An 18037-nucleotide genomic window follows, 5' to 3' on the forward strand; every position below is an offset into this window, starting at 1 on the left:
TTTTGGATGTAATTGCATGATATTATTTTGACATAATATCTTGCAATCAATTAATTTAGGTAATTAATCATATTTTGAATAAATAATTGAAGGTTACCTTGTGAGGAGAATTCGATAAGGATTGATGAAATAAGTTTTGAATAAATACATATTTTGATCACTTTTAACCTTGATTAAATCGTGATTGTCCGCTGCTTGCTCGTAAGAGTTTCAATGTGCCTCGAGGATAATTTTGTCTTTTTCACTTAAAAATTCACGTATCACCTCTATATTTTTCTCGATTATCTTTGGCTTCTAACTTTTCATTAGAGGAATGAGTACCAAACAAGATCTTCTTTGCTTTTTGCAATGGATGTGTACGTTTGTTATTTTGTACGACAGTGGGTCGAATCGAATTCGCAGTACACTCGTCAACTGGTCGTGTTTGTTGGGTCGACACAGTTTTCATCTCATACTCGTTAACTTGATTAAACTATGTGGTGTTAAATCCGTTATTTAAACGAATTCGTAATCAGAGATCTGATAACGATCTTAAGTTAGCGACTTATCATGCATTTGTAGTTCCATGCATATAATTGTTGTTTAGGGGTTTACACTTGTCGTTGTGTGTATGCAAATTCAATTTCTTGGTCACTAGTGCAATATACCTGATTGACAAGCATCTCTATATTTGTTTGTTTTAGTGACTTACCATGTGTCATTAGAATCTGTTATTTTAATTGATTCTTAACATGTGTCCCAATAATGATCATAAATGAACGACTTATCATATGTTTTGTAGTTTCGTGCATGTAGTAGTTGTTCAGGAGTTTACACTTGTCGTTTGTGTATGCAAATTAAATTTATTGGTTATTAGAGCAACGTACCTAATCGGCACACATCTCTGTATTTGTTTGTGGTAGTGACGTTTACATTAAAATTGTAATCTAATACATAGAACACAAATTAAACGCTTATTTGGTATTCAAGATTAAATTGGATAAATTGCTATATTTAATGTATGTACGTGGTAGGAAGACATGAAGAAATTTTGGCAAGCTTAAAAGTGAACAACTCACTAAGAAAACTTATTTCTCAAACCCCACAAAATGCGGTAGGATTATAAAGGAATTAAACTCTGATCCCTTGAACACACCTTGAATTTTATCAAATATTCTAATTCAATTTAATTCGAGACACAATTCCGCTTTCAACATACCTTAAATTTTATTAAATATCCAATGCAATTCTAGAAATAATCCCGCCTTCAACATACCTTGAATTTTATCAGATATTTTCGCCTTCAACATACCTCAAATTTTATTAGATATCCAATGCAATCCAATTCTAGAAACAATTCCGCCTTCAACATACCTTGAATTTTATCAGATATCATATCCAATCCAATTCTAGAAACAATCCCCCCTTCAACATACCTTGAATTTTATCAGATTTCTAGAAACAATTCCGCCTTCAACATACCTTGAATTTTATCAGATATCCTATCCAATCCAATTCTAGAAACAATCCCCCCCTTCAACATCCTTGATTTTTATCAGATATTTCCGCCTTCAACATACCTTAAATTTTATTAGATATCCAATGCAGTCCAATTCTAGAAACAATTCCGCCTTCAACATATCTTGAATTTTATCATATATCCCATCCAATCCAATTCTAGAAACAATCCCCCTTCAACATACCTTGAATTTTATCAGATATTTCCGCCTTCAACATACCTTAAATTTTATTAGATATCCAATGCAATCCAATTCTAGAAACAATTCCGCCTTCAACATACCTTGAATTTTATCAGATATCCAATGCAATCCAATTCTAGAAACAATTCCGCCTTTAACATACTTTGAATTTTATCAGATATCCTATCCAATCTAATTATAGAAACAATCCCCCCTTAACATACCTTAAATTTTATCAGATATCCTATCCAATCCAAATCTAGAAACAATCCCGCCTTTTCTTAAACTGGTATACAATACATGACTTTATCTTCTCATTATGTGCATACATTATCCAATACGATTCATGAACACCCCTTACCAAACAAGATACAATGGCATGTTGTAATGCATCAAATGGCTAGAAATCCCTTCTCTTCTGCCGCTCCCAAACACCGAAATTTCCTGCTTTCGGAATGTTTGGCCTTGAGCTAAAGGCCTAACCTGTTGAAGTAAGAACTTCCATCCTCAGTTTCAACCACCATACCACATGCCATGGTATCCGTCTTCCCTCGATTTACTTTTCTTGAAAACACTGAACATGCGCTTTCCTTGTTGCTAAACTTCTGCACACACTAATTTATGTATGGCATTGGTCGCTTAAGTCATCAACTTTTTGTTACAAGGTCACCTTTTTCGGCAGATTGTCATGCCATCTCCAATGGGTACCTGACACTCCGAAAGATTTAGGGTTATCGAACAACAAACAAAAGATCTCTGAACTTTCTTACGAATGAAGATGCAAGTGATAGAACTTACCATACAAATGCTTACACGCTTATCCTCCATTATACCTGTATTGAAATTTCTGATGCTGACAGTCTTGGCATCGTTTACCTGCTGGGAAAAGATAACATTCAGCATAGTTCATTTTAGGCGAAGGAGTTAATAAAACATGTTTATTGATTCACCTCAGGGTCAGCAACTTTTCCGTGCCAGAGGACATTATCAAACACAATTAGACCCCCAACTCTCACCTGAAACGAGAGACCAATCCAACATGCGAACTGCTCATTGCTCAAAGAAACCAAATGATAAAGGAGAAAAGGAGAGAAATTCGACGAGTTTGAATCTTAAAAGAAATTATTTCGGTCTTACAAGTTGTAGTAACAATTCAAAGTATTCCTTGTACATCTTCTTGTCAGCGTCAACAAATGCAAAATCATAGCTGCATGGCAGAGTAAACATTTTAAAATTGTTACTACAGTAATTATGGTGCCTTATGACTGAAAGTGAGCTAAAATGATTGATGCATTAAGCTCATTTTTTCAAAGAAAGAGAGTAAACAAAAAACATTGACGGGATAACAAAAAACAAAACAAAGGTTACATTTGGGGATTCAAAGAGGAAACACGTCGAGCCAGTAATTCAAGAAGAACAATATGAAATGCAACGGCATGACGACAAGAAGAGAATTATTATTTAATTCTTCTCCAAAAATTTCAAAAAATCTGAACCACAAACTTTCTTCAAAACGCTCAGATGAAACAATTATATGCATCCTGCTTCTCAACATTGCTCATCACATTACCTACATGCTTCACCATTCAGAATCAATGATCTCAAGGAATCTGCTGCAAGTCCATATTTAACATGCACCTAATACCAAATTAGCCATTTCAGTGTTGTGTCAAATGAAGTATAAGGAAAAACAGTTCGACATAATTGTGGGGTTATATTCCTATACAGTTCATTGACAGTACTGGTGAGTGGAAGACATACTACCTTGTGGGAAATGTTGGCTTGATCATAATACTTTTTTGCTACCTCGAGACTTCTGTAATCTCTTTCGCAGGCTACTAACCTACCAGATTCTGGAAGAGCCAGTGCAATAGCCAATGATGAATATCCCTGAATTAAACAGTAACCATTATATCAGATGTGGCTAGTTCATCACATGAACATGAGAGCTATTCTTGTCTCTTCTTGCTCTCCCAGTAACAAAGACTACGAAACAGGACAAGAGAAGAAAATGAGGGAAACAGAGGGAGTAGTCAAGGAATGTCTATGTTAATTACATTTCACCAAACGCATTTGCTTTTTTGACTTTTTTTTACTTGGTGTCTTTCAGTTAATATATTGGGTTTCAAGTTCAACTGATGATTATATCTTTGAAAAAATGGCAATGTGATTGGTGTATGACCAATATTTATCAAAAGTATAAAAGATCCAAAAGAAAGGGCCACTTTAGTACATCGAATGAAGTTCAAGGGGCAATGGGAGTCAAATTGAATGTCGAAGACCAAAGTGAGACACATGCCTCAGGAGACATTGGTATAAATTACTATAATATACCCAAAAGGGAATGTGCGATTAGAAATTTAGAACAAAGTAGCAGGAAGCCTGTTAAGAGAGCAATACAGTTAAGTTAGAATAAGAAGGGATACATACGGTATAAACGCCAACTTCAATACACTTTTCAGCCCCATGAATCTGCACAAGCATTGCAAGCAGTTGAGCCTGATCAGGAGACACCTATCCAGAGAGCACCACACTGTCAAATTTTGTTGCAATGTAAAGAAGTATGAAGACATCAGACAGTCGAAGGCAGTTAACTTTGGTCGTCAATTGAAAGTTTCAATTGTTTTCAAGAGGGTCCTGGCTAGCTACCTTGAAAACCAGCATTTTCCTTCACCTATATCTTATCAATGTCCATGTTACATAAAAAGGAATGAGTAACAGTAGCAAGTACCTGCATCTGACTACCACGCATAGAGGCAGTCTCCTCCCTAAGTTGTTGTAGAACCTGAAATGCAATCTTGATCAAGATAACCCGTACAGAAAATGCAGATGTAAAAGAGCTAAAAAAAAAAAAAAATACTAAGGTGCCGAATAAAGTGAAATGAAATCGAAATTGGGTTCATTTATACCTCTGGCTCTCGAACATTGGCAAGGATGTAGTCGTAAAGGCGTGGAGTAATACTGATAATCTGCTTGTTTCCATACTTTTCATCATTGGCAACAACAAATGGGCTGGCAGCACATCCTCTTATGGTCTTATTTACCTTTCTGGTGAATGCAATGAATCCCAAGCAACCTCTTGGTATTGGGTACCTCTCGGAGCAGGTCTTGTTGGTGGCAATGCTAGAAACGGTGACAGTTGGGGACAAAGAATGGGACTTTGGTATGGATTTTTGCTGAAGAATTACCCGCTGAGGCGCTAAGATAGACCAAGAATGAATCCCCAAGCTGTTGCTGCTCCCCATAGAGGCAAAGTGTGGAGCAGATTCCAATAACAGAGTGGCAAACTGCAGATCAATGCTTGTTATAGTAAGAAGAAGAAGTAGATAATACATAACAACAGTAATAGCGTAAAACCAAACAGCAGACACACTCTTTCTCTATCTCTTTATACTTCTGTTGGGCATTTCTACAAACACCTGGTGAGCACGCATCACTGACGCTATGATTGAAGCAAAAATCCATAAAACCAAGTGAAAAATAACAAAACATACGAGGGATTGCAGTTTTCTGCGTGTGTTGGAGCGCAAAGAAAGCAGCTTTGAGCCTTTGACGGTGCAGTGCTACATCCACAAATGTTGGAAATGGTATTGACTTTCAAATTTGAAAATTAGTGCCAAATGACAACTTTTCACGGTAACGATGAGTTTCCCTACCACATTGTCAATCAATGGTTTTAATATATACTCACTAAGACTAATAGGAATTAAAATCATTTATTACAATCATTTTACTTTTCTTTTTGTCGAAAATTACAATCGTTTGTTGTTATTAACTTTATCTCATTTTACATTTTTTTTTTCTAAATTTTTATATTAACTTTTCTTTAAATAATTATTTTAAAATTTTTATTAAGTTTTTAGCCACATGACATAAATGTGGCAACCACGTCAGCACAAATGGGGATCCTATATTTTGCCACGTCATCACTTAACGGTTTACTTAACACATTTTTTAACTGATGTATGAAATTGAAATAAAATGATAAGTAAATGTATGAAATTGAAATATTTTAAAAATATTGTGAAGAATTGAAATCGACCTCAAATCTAAATGGGTAAAATGTAATTTACCCAAAAACTTAACTTTAAAACTTTTGACTTACAAATAAAAACTTAACTTGAAAAGTGTGAAATTTAACGAAGCCTTGAGAGGGGATGAGGTGGGTTGCTAGGCCCATATTACTTCTCAAGTTCACTCATACTTTGTGCTGGACCTCAGGTTCTCCGCCCATACCCAATTAAAAGACGACCCGACTGCGGTTGCATTCCAGTCTTCTCAGACTCAACCAGTAACCAATCATCTTTGGCTGGAAGTAGACGTCAAACATCAAGCATGACAACACAGAAGAAAGAAAAAAAGGAAGGCAATTTGTCACTTGTCCTTAAATTGTGTATTTTTCAATTAAAAGGACAAATCTTTATTATCCAAGTTTCATTTTTTGGGGTTCAGAAAATCATAATGCAACGGGAGAACTGTGAACACAAGGTTCTGTGGATGACAACCTCTCTCTTCCCCTCATCCGATTTGGTTTCAATTTCCCACCTCCAAATGCTCATCCATTCCCTCTCTCTCTCTCTCTCTCTCTCTCTCGCTCTCTCTCAAGAATATATGAGCCCCACCCAGTTTGTCTGCATGCAACCTCACACTAATAATCTCTTTGTTTATCTGTTCTATATCTATTTTGCACTGCTTCCTCTTGATGCACTTTGTTGCGTAGTCTTGGACTCAAACTTCAGGTCTGCTTCTCTCTCCTCTTCAATTCTGTGTTCTTTCTTTTGCTAGTATTCTCAAACTGCTTGGAAAGATCATAACTTGTTGCCCACAAAACGGAAAGATTGTAACTTGGTGCAATTTTTTAAATGGGTTTTGCAATCTCACTTCGTAATGGCTTTTTACGCTTTTGGAACCAATTAAGGTGGGGAGTTGAGCATGCCCTGGTTGTATTTTCCTTACCAGTGAATTGGGTTTAGTCTTTTATTTTTATTACGAGCGTTACTACTACTATATAAGTTACACTTAAGGTGAGGGAAGGGTTTAAACTCGAGACACAGTAGGTTGCAGTGGATTCAGTCTTTTTATATATACCAATTTTATTCTTCGTAATCCCAATATTATTCTTCTTAATCTAGTATCTACCTTAAGCAAGAAAGTAGTTTAGTTTTGATCATTAATGCATGATCATATTGAATATCAAGGGGATTTACTTTTCCACATTTTTAGCTGACATGGGGACATAACCTATCTTTTATTGACAACCTGAGTGCATATGATCAATGATTTTGATTCAGTTTAGTGTCTTATGTGTGTGTGCGAGCGCGAGCGCGAGTGCAAGAGCTGTTTCTTAATGCAAATTTGTGTGTCTTAACTTCCTCTGATATTTGAGTACTTTCTTGTTTCCAACTTCCTGGAAAAAGAGAAAAGGCGAAGAACAAGCTGTGTCCGCATGCACAATATGATCTCATTAGCATGATGTTGATGTTAAATACATATTTTTCAGGGAAGCGTCGACAGTCAACTTGAAAAATGGAGATTACCAACGTCAGCGAGTATGAGGCCATCGCAAAGGAGAAGTTGCCAAAGATGGTCTATGACTACTATGCATCAGGAGCAGAGGACCAGTGGACTCTTGCTGAAAACAGAAATGCTTTCGCAAGAATTCTGTGAGAATTCAATCTTTACCTTGAGATACTCAGTAAAAACTATAAAGTAGTACTCGATAGTATTTATCTAGCAGTGCCCTTTTTTCTGCATAAAGTATCAATTTGGGAGTTCTCATGAAACAAACATATTGTCATCAAACATAGGTTTCGACCCCGTATTCTCATTGATGTGAGCCGCATAGACATGACCACCACTGTTTTGGGCTTCAAGATCTCAATGCCCATCATGATTGCCCCAACAGCCATGCAGAAAATGGCCCATCCTGAAGGTATGCTATTGATTCACCTTATTAAGATTGAGTAGTTTTTCATTTGGGAAAAACATAGCGTAACTGGTGAATGATGAGCCATCTCTCCTTGCCCTTGCGCTGATATTTGGATATTGCGTTTAGAATTGTACTGTATCATGTGTATTAATATCATCTTTACCCCATGTAAGTTGTTGACAACATAAGATTTACCTTGATCATATAAGTCACGGCGGGGTTGCATGATTAATATACTTACAACATGGATAGCCCCAATACAGTGTGCTGAGCTTGAGAACACTTTTAATCTGTGTAAATTTTTTTAAGAAAACAATGAGAAAATTGTACAAACTGCGAACAACCATCAGATTTTCGATCCATTGTAAAATGGCATCCAGTGTCATACCTAATACTCTTCAAGGAAGCCATGGTATCCATCTGACGATGATATGCGAATTCTTGCAGGTGAATATGCTACTGCGAGGGCAGCATCATCAGCAGGAACAATTATGGTACCGTTGTTGACCTTGATCAATTGTCTTCAGTAGCTGACCTACACTCATTTTATTTATGGGATTTTTACATGTTGGTTTGCTCTTATATTACAAGTTCTGTCTATGTTCTTTACTTCTACCCCGTGTTGATTGTTTCAGACCTTATCTTCATGGGCTACTTCAAGTGTTGAAGAGGTTGCTTCAACTGGACCTGGAATCCGTTTCTTCCAGCTCTATGTAAGCTTAAATACTAATTTCATTTCTATTCGTTAGTTACGACACCCAAGTGTCCCTGTTCTTGAGTTATGACTTTTGAGTAAATGTTTTCTTGCCTTACGCGATCCATGTTTTTCTGGTCATTATTATAAGGTCTACAAGGACAGGAATGTGGTTGCTCAGCTGGTGAGAAGAGCTGAAAGGGCTGGGTTCAAGGCTATTGCTCTTACAGTTGATACCCCAAGGCTCGGTCGCAGAGAAGCTGACATCAAGAACAGGTCAACTTCATGTCTATAACTGTTATAGCAATATCAGCTGGTCAAAACATTCATATCAACCTAGTAAGATAGATAAATTTGGTGAAGATTTGTATATGTGCGTGTGCGTGTGCGTGTTTTTACTTTTATCGGTTCAGTAAGACTAATTCAGTTCGGCATTTGTAAGCTTAACATGTGGAAAAGTTTAATCTTGTTAATACCTTTTATTTGGTATCTTTCAGATTTACTTTGCCTCCGTTTTTGACACTGAAGAACTTTGAGGGTTTGGACCTCGGAAAGATGGACGAAGTGAGTAGAAACTGTGCTGTCCTAATTTTAAGAATAATGTCTTTTATGTTTAATTTGCGGTGTGGGGGTCTTTCAGGCTGCTGACTCTGGACTTGCTTCGTACGTTGCTGGTCAAATCGATCGTTCTCTTAGCTGGAAGGTATGTCAGATAAGATCAAATGTCGAGATACATGAACTTCTAAGCAAAGCTCATAATGTGGAAAATTTACAACTTGGTGTCATAAGTTATTTAGCCATCATCATTTAAGTTTAAAAAGAGTCCTACAAAATAAAAGGATGGAATATCAACAAAAGTGTAATATTTCTAGATCATTCAATGGAACGAATCAAAAAGTACAAATGTAGGTTCTTCCATCCTTTGATGAAAAGTATGCAAATTTAAAATAATGAAGGTGTTTTGGCTGGGAATATCCAGCTGGATGTTTGTGAGGAAGCGATGTTTTCTCAGCATGTATGCCTTATTTTTTAATAAAAAGTTGATATGCATCTAATGATCTGCCCTGGTATTTCAACAGGATGTGCAGTGGCTTCAGACAATCACTTCACTGCCTATCCTAGTTAAGGGTGTTCTCACTGCTGAAGATGGTATGTATTTGAGCTCCTTTTCTCTCCGTCGTTGTGATAGGTTTGTAATGCTTGTATAACTCTTCTACGCTCATATCATGCAGCAAGGATTGCAGTACAAGCTGGAGCAGCTGGGATTATTGTGTCCAACCATGGAGCTCGCCAACTTGATTACGTCCCTTCGACTATCATGGCCCTAGAGGAGGTACAGAAACTTGATTTTAGCTGTTTGTAGTGCATCTCCTAAATGTTAAGTAAACATGCACCTATACCATCCTAGTTTTCATAATGTTTTGACATGGCGGCGCTGTTTTGACACCTAGGTTGTTAAAGCTGCACAAGGACGCATTCCTGTTTTCTTGGATGGTGGTGTTCGTCGTGGAACAGATGTCTTCAAAGCATTAGCATTGGGTGCCTCTGGCATATTTGTAAGTCAAGTTTTGATCATGATTTTTCCATATAGAAGCACTTATTCTATCCATATAATACTCACCCACCCCCTCCACGAAAAGATTATACTGTCGATCAAAACATACTGAGACTTGCTTCTCTCGCAGATTGGGCGCCCTGTGGTGTTCTCTCTCGCTGCTGAAGGAGAGGCTGGCATTAGAAAGGTGCTCCAAATGCTGCGCGAAGAGTTTGAGCTAACCATGGCTTTAAGTGGATGCCGTTCGCTCAAAGAGATCACCCGCGATCACATTGTGACTGACTGGGACGTTCCTCGCCCTCGCCATCAGCCGAGGTTATAGAAACATTCAAATGAATAGCGGTGGATAAACCTTTACAAGCTGAGAGTTGATGCGATCGGTTCCACAGCCTGCCTTTGTTCTTGGATTCCTTATTATTTCTGCGTTTTCTGTAATGATACTGATTACTGGATGGTGAGATAATATTTCCATGGCTACTGCTGCTGCCTTTCACTGTATATTTTTTTTTCCATAAAACGGAAATATCGATCGTCATATAACTATTACGACATAATCTCCTTTGCTGCAGTTAAATGATTCTCATATACCACATAGTGTCCAGATTGTAGAAATTTTCGTTAAAAATAGTCACACGACCACTATGTTGTGTGACTTTACCACCTGAACCTGCTTTTGTGCCAATTTACCCCTAAACGACATTCAAGTTTTGGGGAATAATTTTCGAAACCCTCATTGTCGATTCTTTTAGTTTTGACCAAAACAATCTTAGATACGATTTATCAGGTAATTTTGATGCAAAAACAAATTCAGGTAGCAATCTGGCACGAAAAAAACATTAAGGTAATAAGGTGACACAAAATAATAGTTGTCACATGCAAGTCACGGGAAATCGTTAAGCCTTGCTGGAATGTGGTGTTTTTGTGCAAAGGTTAGTTTAGCTAGGTCGTAAATGTCACAAAAAGAAATTTTCACGATATAACTTTAGTGTCGAAATTGGAAATTTCAATGGCGGAATCAGAAATTCCATTCCACTTGCACCCCTCGATATTTGGATTAATTCACAAGTTGCAACAATTTGGGACTTGTCATATTGTTAATCAAAGGGCAAAGCTAAGAGCATCTCCAATAGCCTCGTTAAACAACGCTGTTTTGCTATTTTAACGGAAAATTCACAAAAATTTCAACTCCAGCAGGCTCGCTATATGCCTCGCTGCTTTGAGGTTGTTAACAGTCGCTCGCTAGATTTATTGAGGGGAGAGAAATGCCTCAATAACCATCAAGGAGTACTACAAGCTGACCTGCCATTGTGCGAAAACGTCACGCAGCCAAGTATACATACTTTGATTTGTTTCCTGCTTCAGCCTCTCCATTAGCTTATCAGCAACCACTTAGAGCCTCTTCAACGAATCTCCAACTCCCTGGAAGAAACAACACGAAAGTACAAAATCTGCGATAAAGATCCCAACAAGAGATATAACCACAGCCGAAGTTGTTGACTCTCCGACACCCTTGGCTCCTCCCATAGTGGTCACTCCCCAAGCACAACTCACAATTGATATGATCGCACCAAAAACCTGTGACTTGATCATTGCACTAATTATATCCCATGGCTTGAGAGCTCGGCAAGCTGAATCCAATATAATGTTGATGCTAACACCATAAATGCCATCGGAAAGGAGGGCGCTGGATGCCATCCCTACTGAGAAACACATTAGAGTCAGAAACGGAAGGGCAATACATGTAGCAATCACCCTCGGAGTCACAAGATAATCAACCGGGTCTGCCCCAAGAACTCTCAGAGTGTCGGTTTGCTCAGAAACCTGCATTGTTCCCAACTCTGCTGCAAATGAGCTTCCAATACGCCCAGCAACCACGATTGATGTAATTACAGGACTCAACTCCCTTGAGAAAGCCAGTGCTAAAACCCCACCAACGGCTCTGCTTAACCCTAATCTAGTAAATTCCCTAACGAATTGGATTGTAAAGGCCATGCCAACAAATGTTGAAGTCAAGAGACAGACCCCGACTGAACCTGGCCCAACTCTCCTTAATTGCTGGAGTGTATTTCCCCAGTGCACCTTGCCCTTCAAAGTTCTCAAAATAACCTGTCCTGCCAGGATAAGAGCTGAAAACCCCCTCCACATATACGTGGGAGGTGACCATTTGTGCAACACTGTCTTCGCTTCCGAATTGGGTGCATGATTTGTATTTGAATCTTCTAACACAGAGGCAGAAGGGTGGCCATCATCCGTGTTGGGAATTGCATACAATCTGGTTTGTTGCTTAGGCAAGAGAAACTTACACGTCTGAGGTCTTCTAGTAATCAGAACTCTCCTAACAAGATCACTTGAATATGAGGTTTGTGATTTACTCCACCCATCTGGTTTTAAATGGTTTCTTCTGAAATATGTTTCAAGACTTAAATTGAACTTCAAAAAAAAAAAAAAAAAAAAAAAAACACGGAAACAAAAACAATGAGATGAGAACATTCATAAAATTAGATACCTGTCAGAAAAATAAGAGAATGGATGAAGATATGAAGCGGTTTGCATGGTTGGTTCTGTTAAATTTCCTGAACTTTTTGTGGATAAACAATTCAGTCTGCTTTCCAATTTTAGCACAACGGAAGAAGCACCACAGATCAGTGTGCTCTCCTCAAGTTACCATACTGTTCAGCGCTGGAGTCAGCGATATCTGTGTTCACCTGATTTCATCACAAAACACACACGAAATGAAGAGTAAACACAAGAAATGCACAAATCAGATTGACCCAGAAAAAGTGAATGGAACCAATGAATTTCTTTAGAATCAAATTGAACAAGTCAAAGAGAATAGAGTATTTATCTAGATTCAAGACAGACCATGTGAGGATGTGAACAAATGCCCGCCGTCGGAAGTTTACCAAACCTTGCAGGTGCTTACAAAACTTGGATACTTCCCAAATTGCCAATTAATGGTACCTCAACTACCTTCCGACCCAAAGTCATGAAATTAAGCTAAGCTAAGTTTTTACACTAATAACGCATCCATTTCTTCACCAACATAATCCAATAAACTTCTAAACATTATATAGCAGCAGAGAAAACTCTAATTCCCAACTGAACAATTTTGCACCACAATCAACAGCATATTGCATTTCTATTTAACAAAAAAGCACCACAATTAACACCATATAGCATTTCAATTCAACAAAAAAGCACACAATCCAATCACAAAACACCAAGACTATCAAAACCCAGATGAAAATATGTAATAAATGTGAAGAAAATACCTTGGAACCTCCACTGTCCTGATCAAAGCAAGCAAATTCAGAACCCTAACAATGGCGAAAGCTCGCGGCTTGAGAGGATGGGTGGTGACTCCAAGTCAGTAAGCATCTCGGATGAGTGTGAATTCTTATGGTTCAAATCCAAAAGAAAGAAAACCCAGTTAGGCTAGGCCCATTTTATTATTTCTCGTGCGAAATTGGGTCGAATTGGGTCGACTAAGCCCAGCTAACCGGCCCGCCTTGACATCCCACAACTCTCGCTCTCTCCCTTCGTCTTCCTCATGACTTCAACTGCAAGTCTGCACCTTTGGCAGTTGGCACCACTCTCTCCGTCGGAGATCAGAATCCAAGCGGAACAGAGAACCATGGCCGGCAAAGGCAAGCTTTTTCGTTCTTTCTTTTTTCTCGAAAGCTCGTTTCTTTGCAGATTTATGAGGAGTTTGGGATTTCTGATTGCAGGAGGGAAGAGAGGGCGGGCGTGCGTGGTGGTGCTGGGCGATATTGGGCGGAGCCCCCGTATGCAGTATCACGCTCTTTCGCTTGCCCGACAGGTAAGCACCCCCGCCTGAACTTCTACAGCTGATTTACCAACAACCCAATTCTTAATTTTCCATTTTGTGCTTTTGAAATGTGTTTTGAAGTCGGAATTGCTCTTTTCCGTGAGAATTTTGGACCTTTTTTGTGATTTTTGCTATTGAATGTGCGTTTCAGGCGTCTCTGGAGGTAGATATTGTTGCATATGGAGGTACATCTTTTGCTTTGATGGTAGAATTAGGTGCATTGTTGAGCAAATTTGAATCTAAATGTTACTTCATATGCTGATTTGGATTTGAGTTGGAATGTTTGGACAGGTTCCGAACCCCATTCCGCTCTACTTGAACATCAGTCCATTCACATACACAAAATGGTAGTTATTGTTGAAGTGCAATTTTCTTTTTACCGCAGTATCTTACTATCGAATTTTTTTGGTCGTCCACAAGATTAAAGTTTTTGTGATTCTGGTTGGCAGCAGCAGTGGCAGACATTTACGCGTGGCCTGCCCAACATACTTAGACCCTTCGTGCTTTTGATCAAGGCAGTGACTCAGTCTTTAATGCTTCTTTGGTTTCTTTGCGTTAAGATACCTGCTCCCGATGTTTTTCTAGTTCAGGTGAGCTTGCATTGCTCCAGTTGGGAAGTTGCAGAAGCCTTTGATAAACTAGACAGTGTTTAATTGTTTTTCTATGACAAAGTTTTCAAGTTTGATTAATTAGCTGCTAAGTGCCAACCATTTGCAAATTTTAGGCTACAAATATCAGTTGGTTCCTGAATTTTGTATTTAGATTTTAGGGTACGTGAATTGAATGTGAACTTTCTTTCTCTAAATCCTGTGATTCATTTTGCTTGTGCAGAATCCACCCTCTGTTCCGACCTTAATGGCTGTAAAATGGGCAAGCTGGCTTAGGAAATCTGCCTTTATTGTTGACTGGCATAATTTTGGATATACTTTACTGGCATTGTCTCTTGGAAGAAGTAGTCGATTTGTGGCAATATACCGTTGGTAGCTATTGAATTTTTTTAGACTTTTCTTTGAGGGCATATTTTTGGTGGTGCAGTAGATTGAGTTTCTCTTTCCTGATTAGGTTTGAGAGGTATTTCGGGAAGATGGCAGATGGTTCCCTATGTGTAACGAGGGCAATGCAACATGAATTGGCTCAAAATTGGGGAATTAAGTAAGAGGGTCAGCTCAATATTTCACAAAACTTTATTATCAAGTGATATATATTTACTTGTCTTCTGTTGTCTTCCAAATTGATAGAGCCACAGTTTTATATGATCAGCCTCCTGAGTTTTTCCGACCTGCTTCACTTGAAGAAAAGCATAAGGTGTTTGAATGCCTAATTCTGAGCTTGTTTTGATTCTCTTTTTTGGTTTGGAGAATTTGGTATAACATGTGAGTTATTTGCAGTTGTTCTGCAGATTAGATAAAAATCTAAGGCAGCCACTTGGTGTTCACGATTGCACTAGCACTGGTAATAATAATCAGTTTCTTTAAATTTTTAATTTGCTTCTTGACTGCCCTTCATTGATTAGTAATGTTCTTTCAATATGTTAACATATATCTAACAGGATCAGGGGGAGTGAATACAGACATAAATGATACTCTGTTTACCACTCTGGTTGGTACTGACGTTACTTCGAAGCCACACAGGCCGGCACTCATAGTTAGCAGTACAAGCTGGTGAGCTAATATTCAGTGGAATACTTTGATGTAACATGAAAGACAAACCCCATGTTTAAAACATTTGATTTTTCAATTTTTATTTGTCTTCTTTATTAGTCTTTTTGAATGGTTCTTTACAGGACTCCTGACGAAGATTTTGAAATTCTCTTGGAAGCAGCTGTCATGTATGACAGGCGTGTTGCCGCTATTTTAAATGAAGAAGATTCTACTAAAGAAGAGGTTCTTTGGAAGGATATTCATGGTGGGAAGCAATACTTATACCCTAGGCTGTTGTTTGTCATTACTGGTGAGTATAACTGTTTCTTTGTTCTAGGATGTCAGGTTCCTTTTAGCCTTGCATATCTGTTATGAGAGAGAGAGAGCAGGGTCATCTTACGCACTTGCATACTGATTTAATTCGTGTAGGTAAAGGGCCTGAAAAGCAAAAATATGAAGAAAAAATTAGCAGATTACACCTCAAACGCGTGGCATTTCGAACTATGTGGTTGTCTGCTGAAGACTATCCATTGCTTCTTGGTAGGTCTTTTATTTTCAATTGCTTGTGCTTTGTCCCCATTGTTCCTTGCACATTATATGCTCTTCCGAAAGTATTCAGTGTTATATATTTATTTACATTTGCAGGATCAGCGGATCTTGGTGTATGCTTGCATACGTCCTCATCAGGGTTGGATCTTCCCATGAAGGTAAGGGGTAAACTGAATACTGCACTAGAATAGATCTACAACAATATGAATTTTCTCTAACTGCTTTTCACTTTACGTTATTACATTTTTTGGCAGTAGGTCGTGGACATGTTTGGCTGTGGGCTGCCAGTTTGTGCTGTTTCCTACTCATGGTAAACTCTTGTTTTTATTAATTACTTGCTTTATGCGATAGGAATCTTACTTATTATGACATGATATATGGACGTTTGGGGATGCTGTACATTAAAATCTGATGTCGTTGGTTATGGTAATCTTTTTTCAAAGCATCAAGGAACTAGTGCAAGTTGAGAAAAACGGCCTTCTGTTTTCATCGTCTTCAGAACTAGCGGATGAACTTTTGGTAAGTTGGCCAGCTTGCTTGTTTCTCTGTTGGGATGTTTCAACTGCTACTTAAAATGACTGTAACAATTAATACTTGCGTAACAAACCTCATATGCAATTCATGTAACTTGAAATGCATGAAATGCAGTAAAAAAGAATGCAAATCATATATATTTTGGTATCTCTTTGTGAATTTCATGGTGGTTAATAGATGAAACTAATATGCATGGTAGACTAACCACTGCAATATTAACGTAATTTTCATAACTTCAACGACTCAAAACTTTGGATTACTGTTTGGTGCACCATCTTCATGATAATATCTCTTATAACCTGTACAGATGCTGTTCAAGGGTTTTCCAGATGCATGTGATTCCTTGAAGGTTCTCAGGAATGGTGCATTGGAAATGGCTTCGTCTGGGAGGTGGGCTACTGAGTGGGAAGAGCATGCCAAAGCATTAACACTAGAGGTAAGCTTATAATATACATGTTCATAAGTCTTACTTATCAACTACGTACCCTCACATTTTTCTTTATCCTCTACCTGTGGTGTCTTGATTTCCTTGTACTATACTATAGATGGCTATGAATCTGATTTCAGAGGTTCTGAAATTGCAGGTTATCTCTAAAAACTCAGATTGATTTCTGGTTCCGGTTGAAAGTTGTTTGGTCGATGAGGTAATATCATGATACCATTTACAGTTTCTTTTGTGCAACCAAAGTTTCACCGATCAATTTCCCACATATTTCCTTGTTGCTTGGACATATTGGACCAACGCATTTGCTTCCCCCACCATCCATCACTCTACACGTTCGATGCTAACTATGTACATCACATTTTGAATAAAAACATGGCCATACGTCTGTGATATGAAATTATGAATTGAAAAAGCAACTTACAAATCTCCTGGTTATTTTTGTAATCTTCTTTATCAGGTTTGGCAGATCAGTCAGTTTAGATGCCAGTAAACTAATTTGCAGAGTAAAGAATTCAGAACAGCTTCCAGGGATGTTATCAAAATCGCATATACAGTTTATCACGCGTTGAAACATGTGGATATTTCGCAAATTTTAGACTTCAGAACAAAAGTATACTATGTATCTTCGGTCTTGTTTCATATTGTGTCTTTCTGGATATAACTGACGCTATTATTTCTAACAATATGTGGTGTTTTCAGGTTCTTATAAGCAAAATTTAATATTAGCTCCCGTTCTCTACCACGCCTTTCTGTTTATCTGTTTTTCCACAAAAGCAAATTCATCAAGAATAGTACCTTATCTTGCTATTTCCCGTCGAAACAAAGCTTAAATTCGGATTTAGAAGGGAAATTGACATACTTTGAGAAATGAAGAATCATAAGAGAATAATTAGAGGAAGACAACAATATTAAAAAGTAGAATGCACCAAAAGATACCGTGTACATGTAAAGGGTCTACTTACATCTTCAATTTCACACCGTGCACTGAAGTTGCTCTAACGATTATTACATCAAGTTGGTCAGCTTGTCGTTCCTTTCCAATTAAGTTTAAGTTTTCAATATAGACCAAAAAAATAAACATTTAAACCTTAAATCCCGTAAATTAAAATAGTTTAAAATATCATTTTATAATCCAACAAGAGAAAACAATACTCTTCATAAAAAAGAAAAATAGGATAGAAAT

At 37.8% G+C, this 18037-nt stretch overlaps 4 protein-coding genes and 1 long non-coding RNA gene across 13 annotated transcripts; 2 read left to right on the forward strand and 3 right to left on the reverse strand.

Moving 5' to 3' along the window:
• Positions 1 to 1273: 1273 nt before the first annotated feature.
• On the reverse strand, positions 1274 to 1766 carry LOC148696722 (uncharacterized). Its single transcript, XR_015962533.1, has 2 exons — positions 1683 to 1766; positions 1274 to 1461 (listed from the first exon to the last, which is right to left on the reverse strand). It is a non-coding gene; the product is annotated as an uncharacterized LOC148696722 (long non-coding RNA).
• Positions 1767 to 1939: 173 nt separating this feature from the next.
• Positions 1940 to 5463, reverse strand: LOC137726810 (tricin synthase 1). Of its 2 annotated transcripts, none has more exons than XM_068465773.2 (10): positions 5174 to 5463; positions 4589 to 4966; positions 4411 to 4464; positions 4110 to 4193; positions 3444 to 3569; positions 3250 to 3317; positions 2817 to 2886; positions 2630 to 2695; positions 2478 to 2555; positions 1940 to 2387 (listed from the first exon to the last, which is right to left on the reverse strand). In XM_068465773.2, exons 2-10 carry the CDS (start codon positions 4922 to 4924, stop codon positions 2346 to 2348), a joined length of 924 nt encoding a protein of 307 aa, XP_068321874.2. In that variant the 5' UTR covers positions 4925 to 4966; positions 5174 to 5463; the 3' UTR covers positions 1940 to 2345. The 2 variants fall into 2 exon arrangements, with proteins under 2 accessions (XP_068321874.2, XP_068321873.2); XM_068465772.2 differs by having other exon boundaries at positions 2478 to 2558; positions 5174 to 5337.
• Positions 5464 to 5986: 523 nt separating this feature from the next.
• On the forward strand, positions 5987 to 10411 carry LOC137724474 (glycolate oxidase 1). Of its 2 annotated transcripts, none has more exons than XM_068463214.2 (12): positions 5987 to 6418; positions 7180 to 7342; positions 7487 to 7611; positions 8056 to 8102; positions 8244 to 8321; positions 8454 to 8578; positions 8800 to 8866; positions 8943 to 9005; positions 9382 to 9451; positions 9535 to 9635; positions 9754 to 9858; positions 9988 to 10411. In XM_068463214.2, exons 2-12 carry the CDS (start codon positions 7206 to 7208, stop codon positions 10177 to 10179), a joined length of 1110 nt encoding a protein of 369 aa, XP_068319315.1. In that variant the 5' UTR covers positions 5987 to 6418; positions 7180 to 7205; the 3' UTR covers positions 10180 to 10411. The 2 variants fall into 2 exon arrangements, with proteins under 2 accessions (XP_068319315.1, XP_068319316.1); XM_068463215.2 differs by having other exon boundaries at positions 6278 to 6418; positions 7180 to 7346.
• Positions 10412 to 10851: 440 nt separating this feature from the next.
• LOC137725839 (protein TRIGALACTOSYLDIACYLGLYCEROL 1, chloroplastic-like) lies at positions 10852 to 13269 on the reverse strand. 3 transcript variants are annotated; one of them, XM_088694211.1, is made up of 3 exons: positions 13130 to 13269; positions 12364 to 12562; positions 10852 to 12192 (listed from the first exon to the last, which is right to left on the reverse strand). In XM_088694211.1, exons 2-3 carry the CDS (start codon positions 12408 to 12410, stop codon positions 11247 to 11249), a joined length of 993 nt encoding a protein of 330 aa, XP_088550337.1. In that variant the 5' UTR covers positions 12411 to 12562; positions 13130 to 13269; the 3' UTR covers positions 10852 to 11246. The 3 variants fall into 3 exon arrangements, with proteins under 3 accessions (XP_088550337.1, XP_068320745.2, XP_088550336.1); XM_068464644.2 differs by having other exon boundaries at positions 10852 to 12258; XM_088694210.1 differs by lacking the exon at positions 13130 to 13269 and having other exon boundaries at positions 10852 to 12255; positions 12364 to 12556.
• A 101-nt stretch (positions 13270 to 13370) lies between these two features.
• Positions 13371 to 17596, forward strand: LOC137725837 (UDP-glycosyltransferase TURAN-like). Of its 5 annotated transcripts, none has more exons than XR_015962534.1 (18): positions 13371 to 13504; positions 13586 to 13677; positions 13838 to 13871; positions 13978 to 14033; positions 14136 to 14276; positions 14518 to 14666; positions 14749 to 14838; positions 14925 to 14991; positions 15075 to 15138; positions 15236 to 15347; positions 15470 to 15636; positions 15756 to 15866; positions 15972 to 16033; positions 16130 to 16185; positions 16319 to 16394; positions 16717 to 16845; positions 16994 to 17053; positions 17312 to 17596. XR_015962534.1 is itself a non-coding variant. In XM_068464640.2 (18 exons), the coding sequence occupies exons 1-17, from the start codon at positions 13408 to 13410 to the stop codon at positions 17015 to 17017; spliced, it is 1524 nt and encodes a 507-aa protein (XP_068320741.2). In that variant the 5' UTR covers positions 13371 to 13407; the 3' UTR covers positions 17018 to 17053; positions 17312 to 17596. The 5 variants fall into 5 exon arrangements, 3 of the variants coding, with proteins under 3 accessions (XP_068320741.2, XP_068320743.2, XP_068320742.2); XR_015962535.1 differs by having other exon boundaries at positions 14139 to 14276; XM_068464640.2 differs by having other exon boundaries at positions 16133 to 16185.
• The last annotated feature ends 441 nt before the right edge of the window (positions 17597 to 18037 follow it).

This window comes from Pyrus communis, chromosome 5, assembly GCF_041283825.1.
Source record: "Pyrus communis isolate YQ-2024b chromosome 5, ASM4128382v1, whole genome shotgun sequence".
NCBI classification, from domain to species: Eukaryota; Viridiplantae; Streptophyta; class Magnoliopsida; order Rosales; family Rosaceae; genus Pyrus; species Pyrus communis.

Excerpts from the sequence above, each read along its gene's own strand:
- LOC137725839 (XM_068464644.2), bottom strand. The coding sequence starts at position 12,410 with ATGCAAACCGCTTCATATCTTCATCCATTCTCTTATTTTTCTGACAG. Across the intron at positions 12,259-12,363 it reads TTCTCTTATTTTTCTGACAG|AAGAAACCATTTAAAACCAG; the intron begins GTATCTAATTTT and ends AACATATTTCAG.
- LOC137724474 (XM_068463214.2), top strand. The coding sequence starts at position 7,206 with ATGGAGATTACCAACGTCAGCGAGTATGAGGCCATCGCAAAGGAGAAG. Across the intron at positions 7,343-7,486 it reads AATGCTTTCGCAAGAATTCT|GTTTCGACCCCGTATTCTCA; the intron begins GTGAGAATTCAA and ends CATCAAACATAG. Across the intron at positions 9,452-9,534 it reads TGTTCTCACTGCTGAAGATG|CAAGGATTGCAGTACAAGCT; the intron begins GTATGTATTTGA and ends CATATCATGCAG.
- LOC137726810 (XM_068465772.2), bottom strand. The coding sequence starts at position 4,924 with ATGGGGAGCAGCAACAGCTTGGGGATTCATTCTTGGTCTATCTTAGCG. Across the intron at positions 3,570-4,109 it reads TTGAAGTTGGCGTTTATACC|GGATATTCATCATTGGCTAT; the intron begins GTATGTATCCCT and ends TGTTTAATTCAG. Across the intron at positions 2,388-2,477 it reads AGCGTGTAAGCATTTGTATG|GTACCCATTGGAGATGGCAT; the intron begins GTAAGTTCTATC and ends TCGGAGTGTCAG.
- LOC137725837 (XM_068464640.2), top strand. The coding sequence starts at position 13,408 with ATGACTTCAACTGCAAGTCTGCACCTTTGGCAGTTGGCACCACTCTCT. Across the intron at positions 13,505-13,585 it reads GAGAACCATGGCCGGCAAAG|GAGGGAAGAGAGGGCGGGCG; the intron begins GCAAGCTTTTTC and ends TTCTGATTGCAG. Across the intron at positions 16,186-16,318 it reads TGTGCTGTTTCCTACTCATG|CATCAAGGAACTAGTGCAAG; the intron begins GTAAACTCTTGT and ends CTTTTTTCAAAG.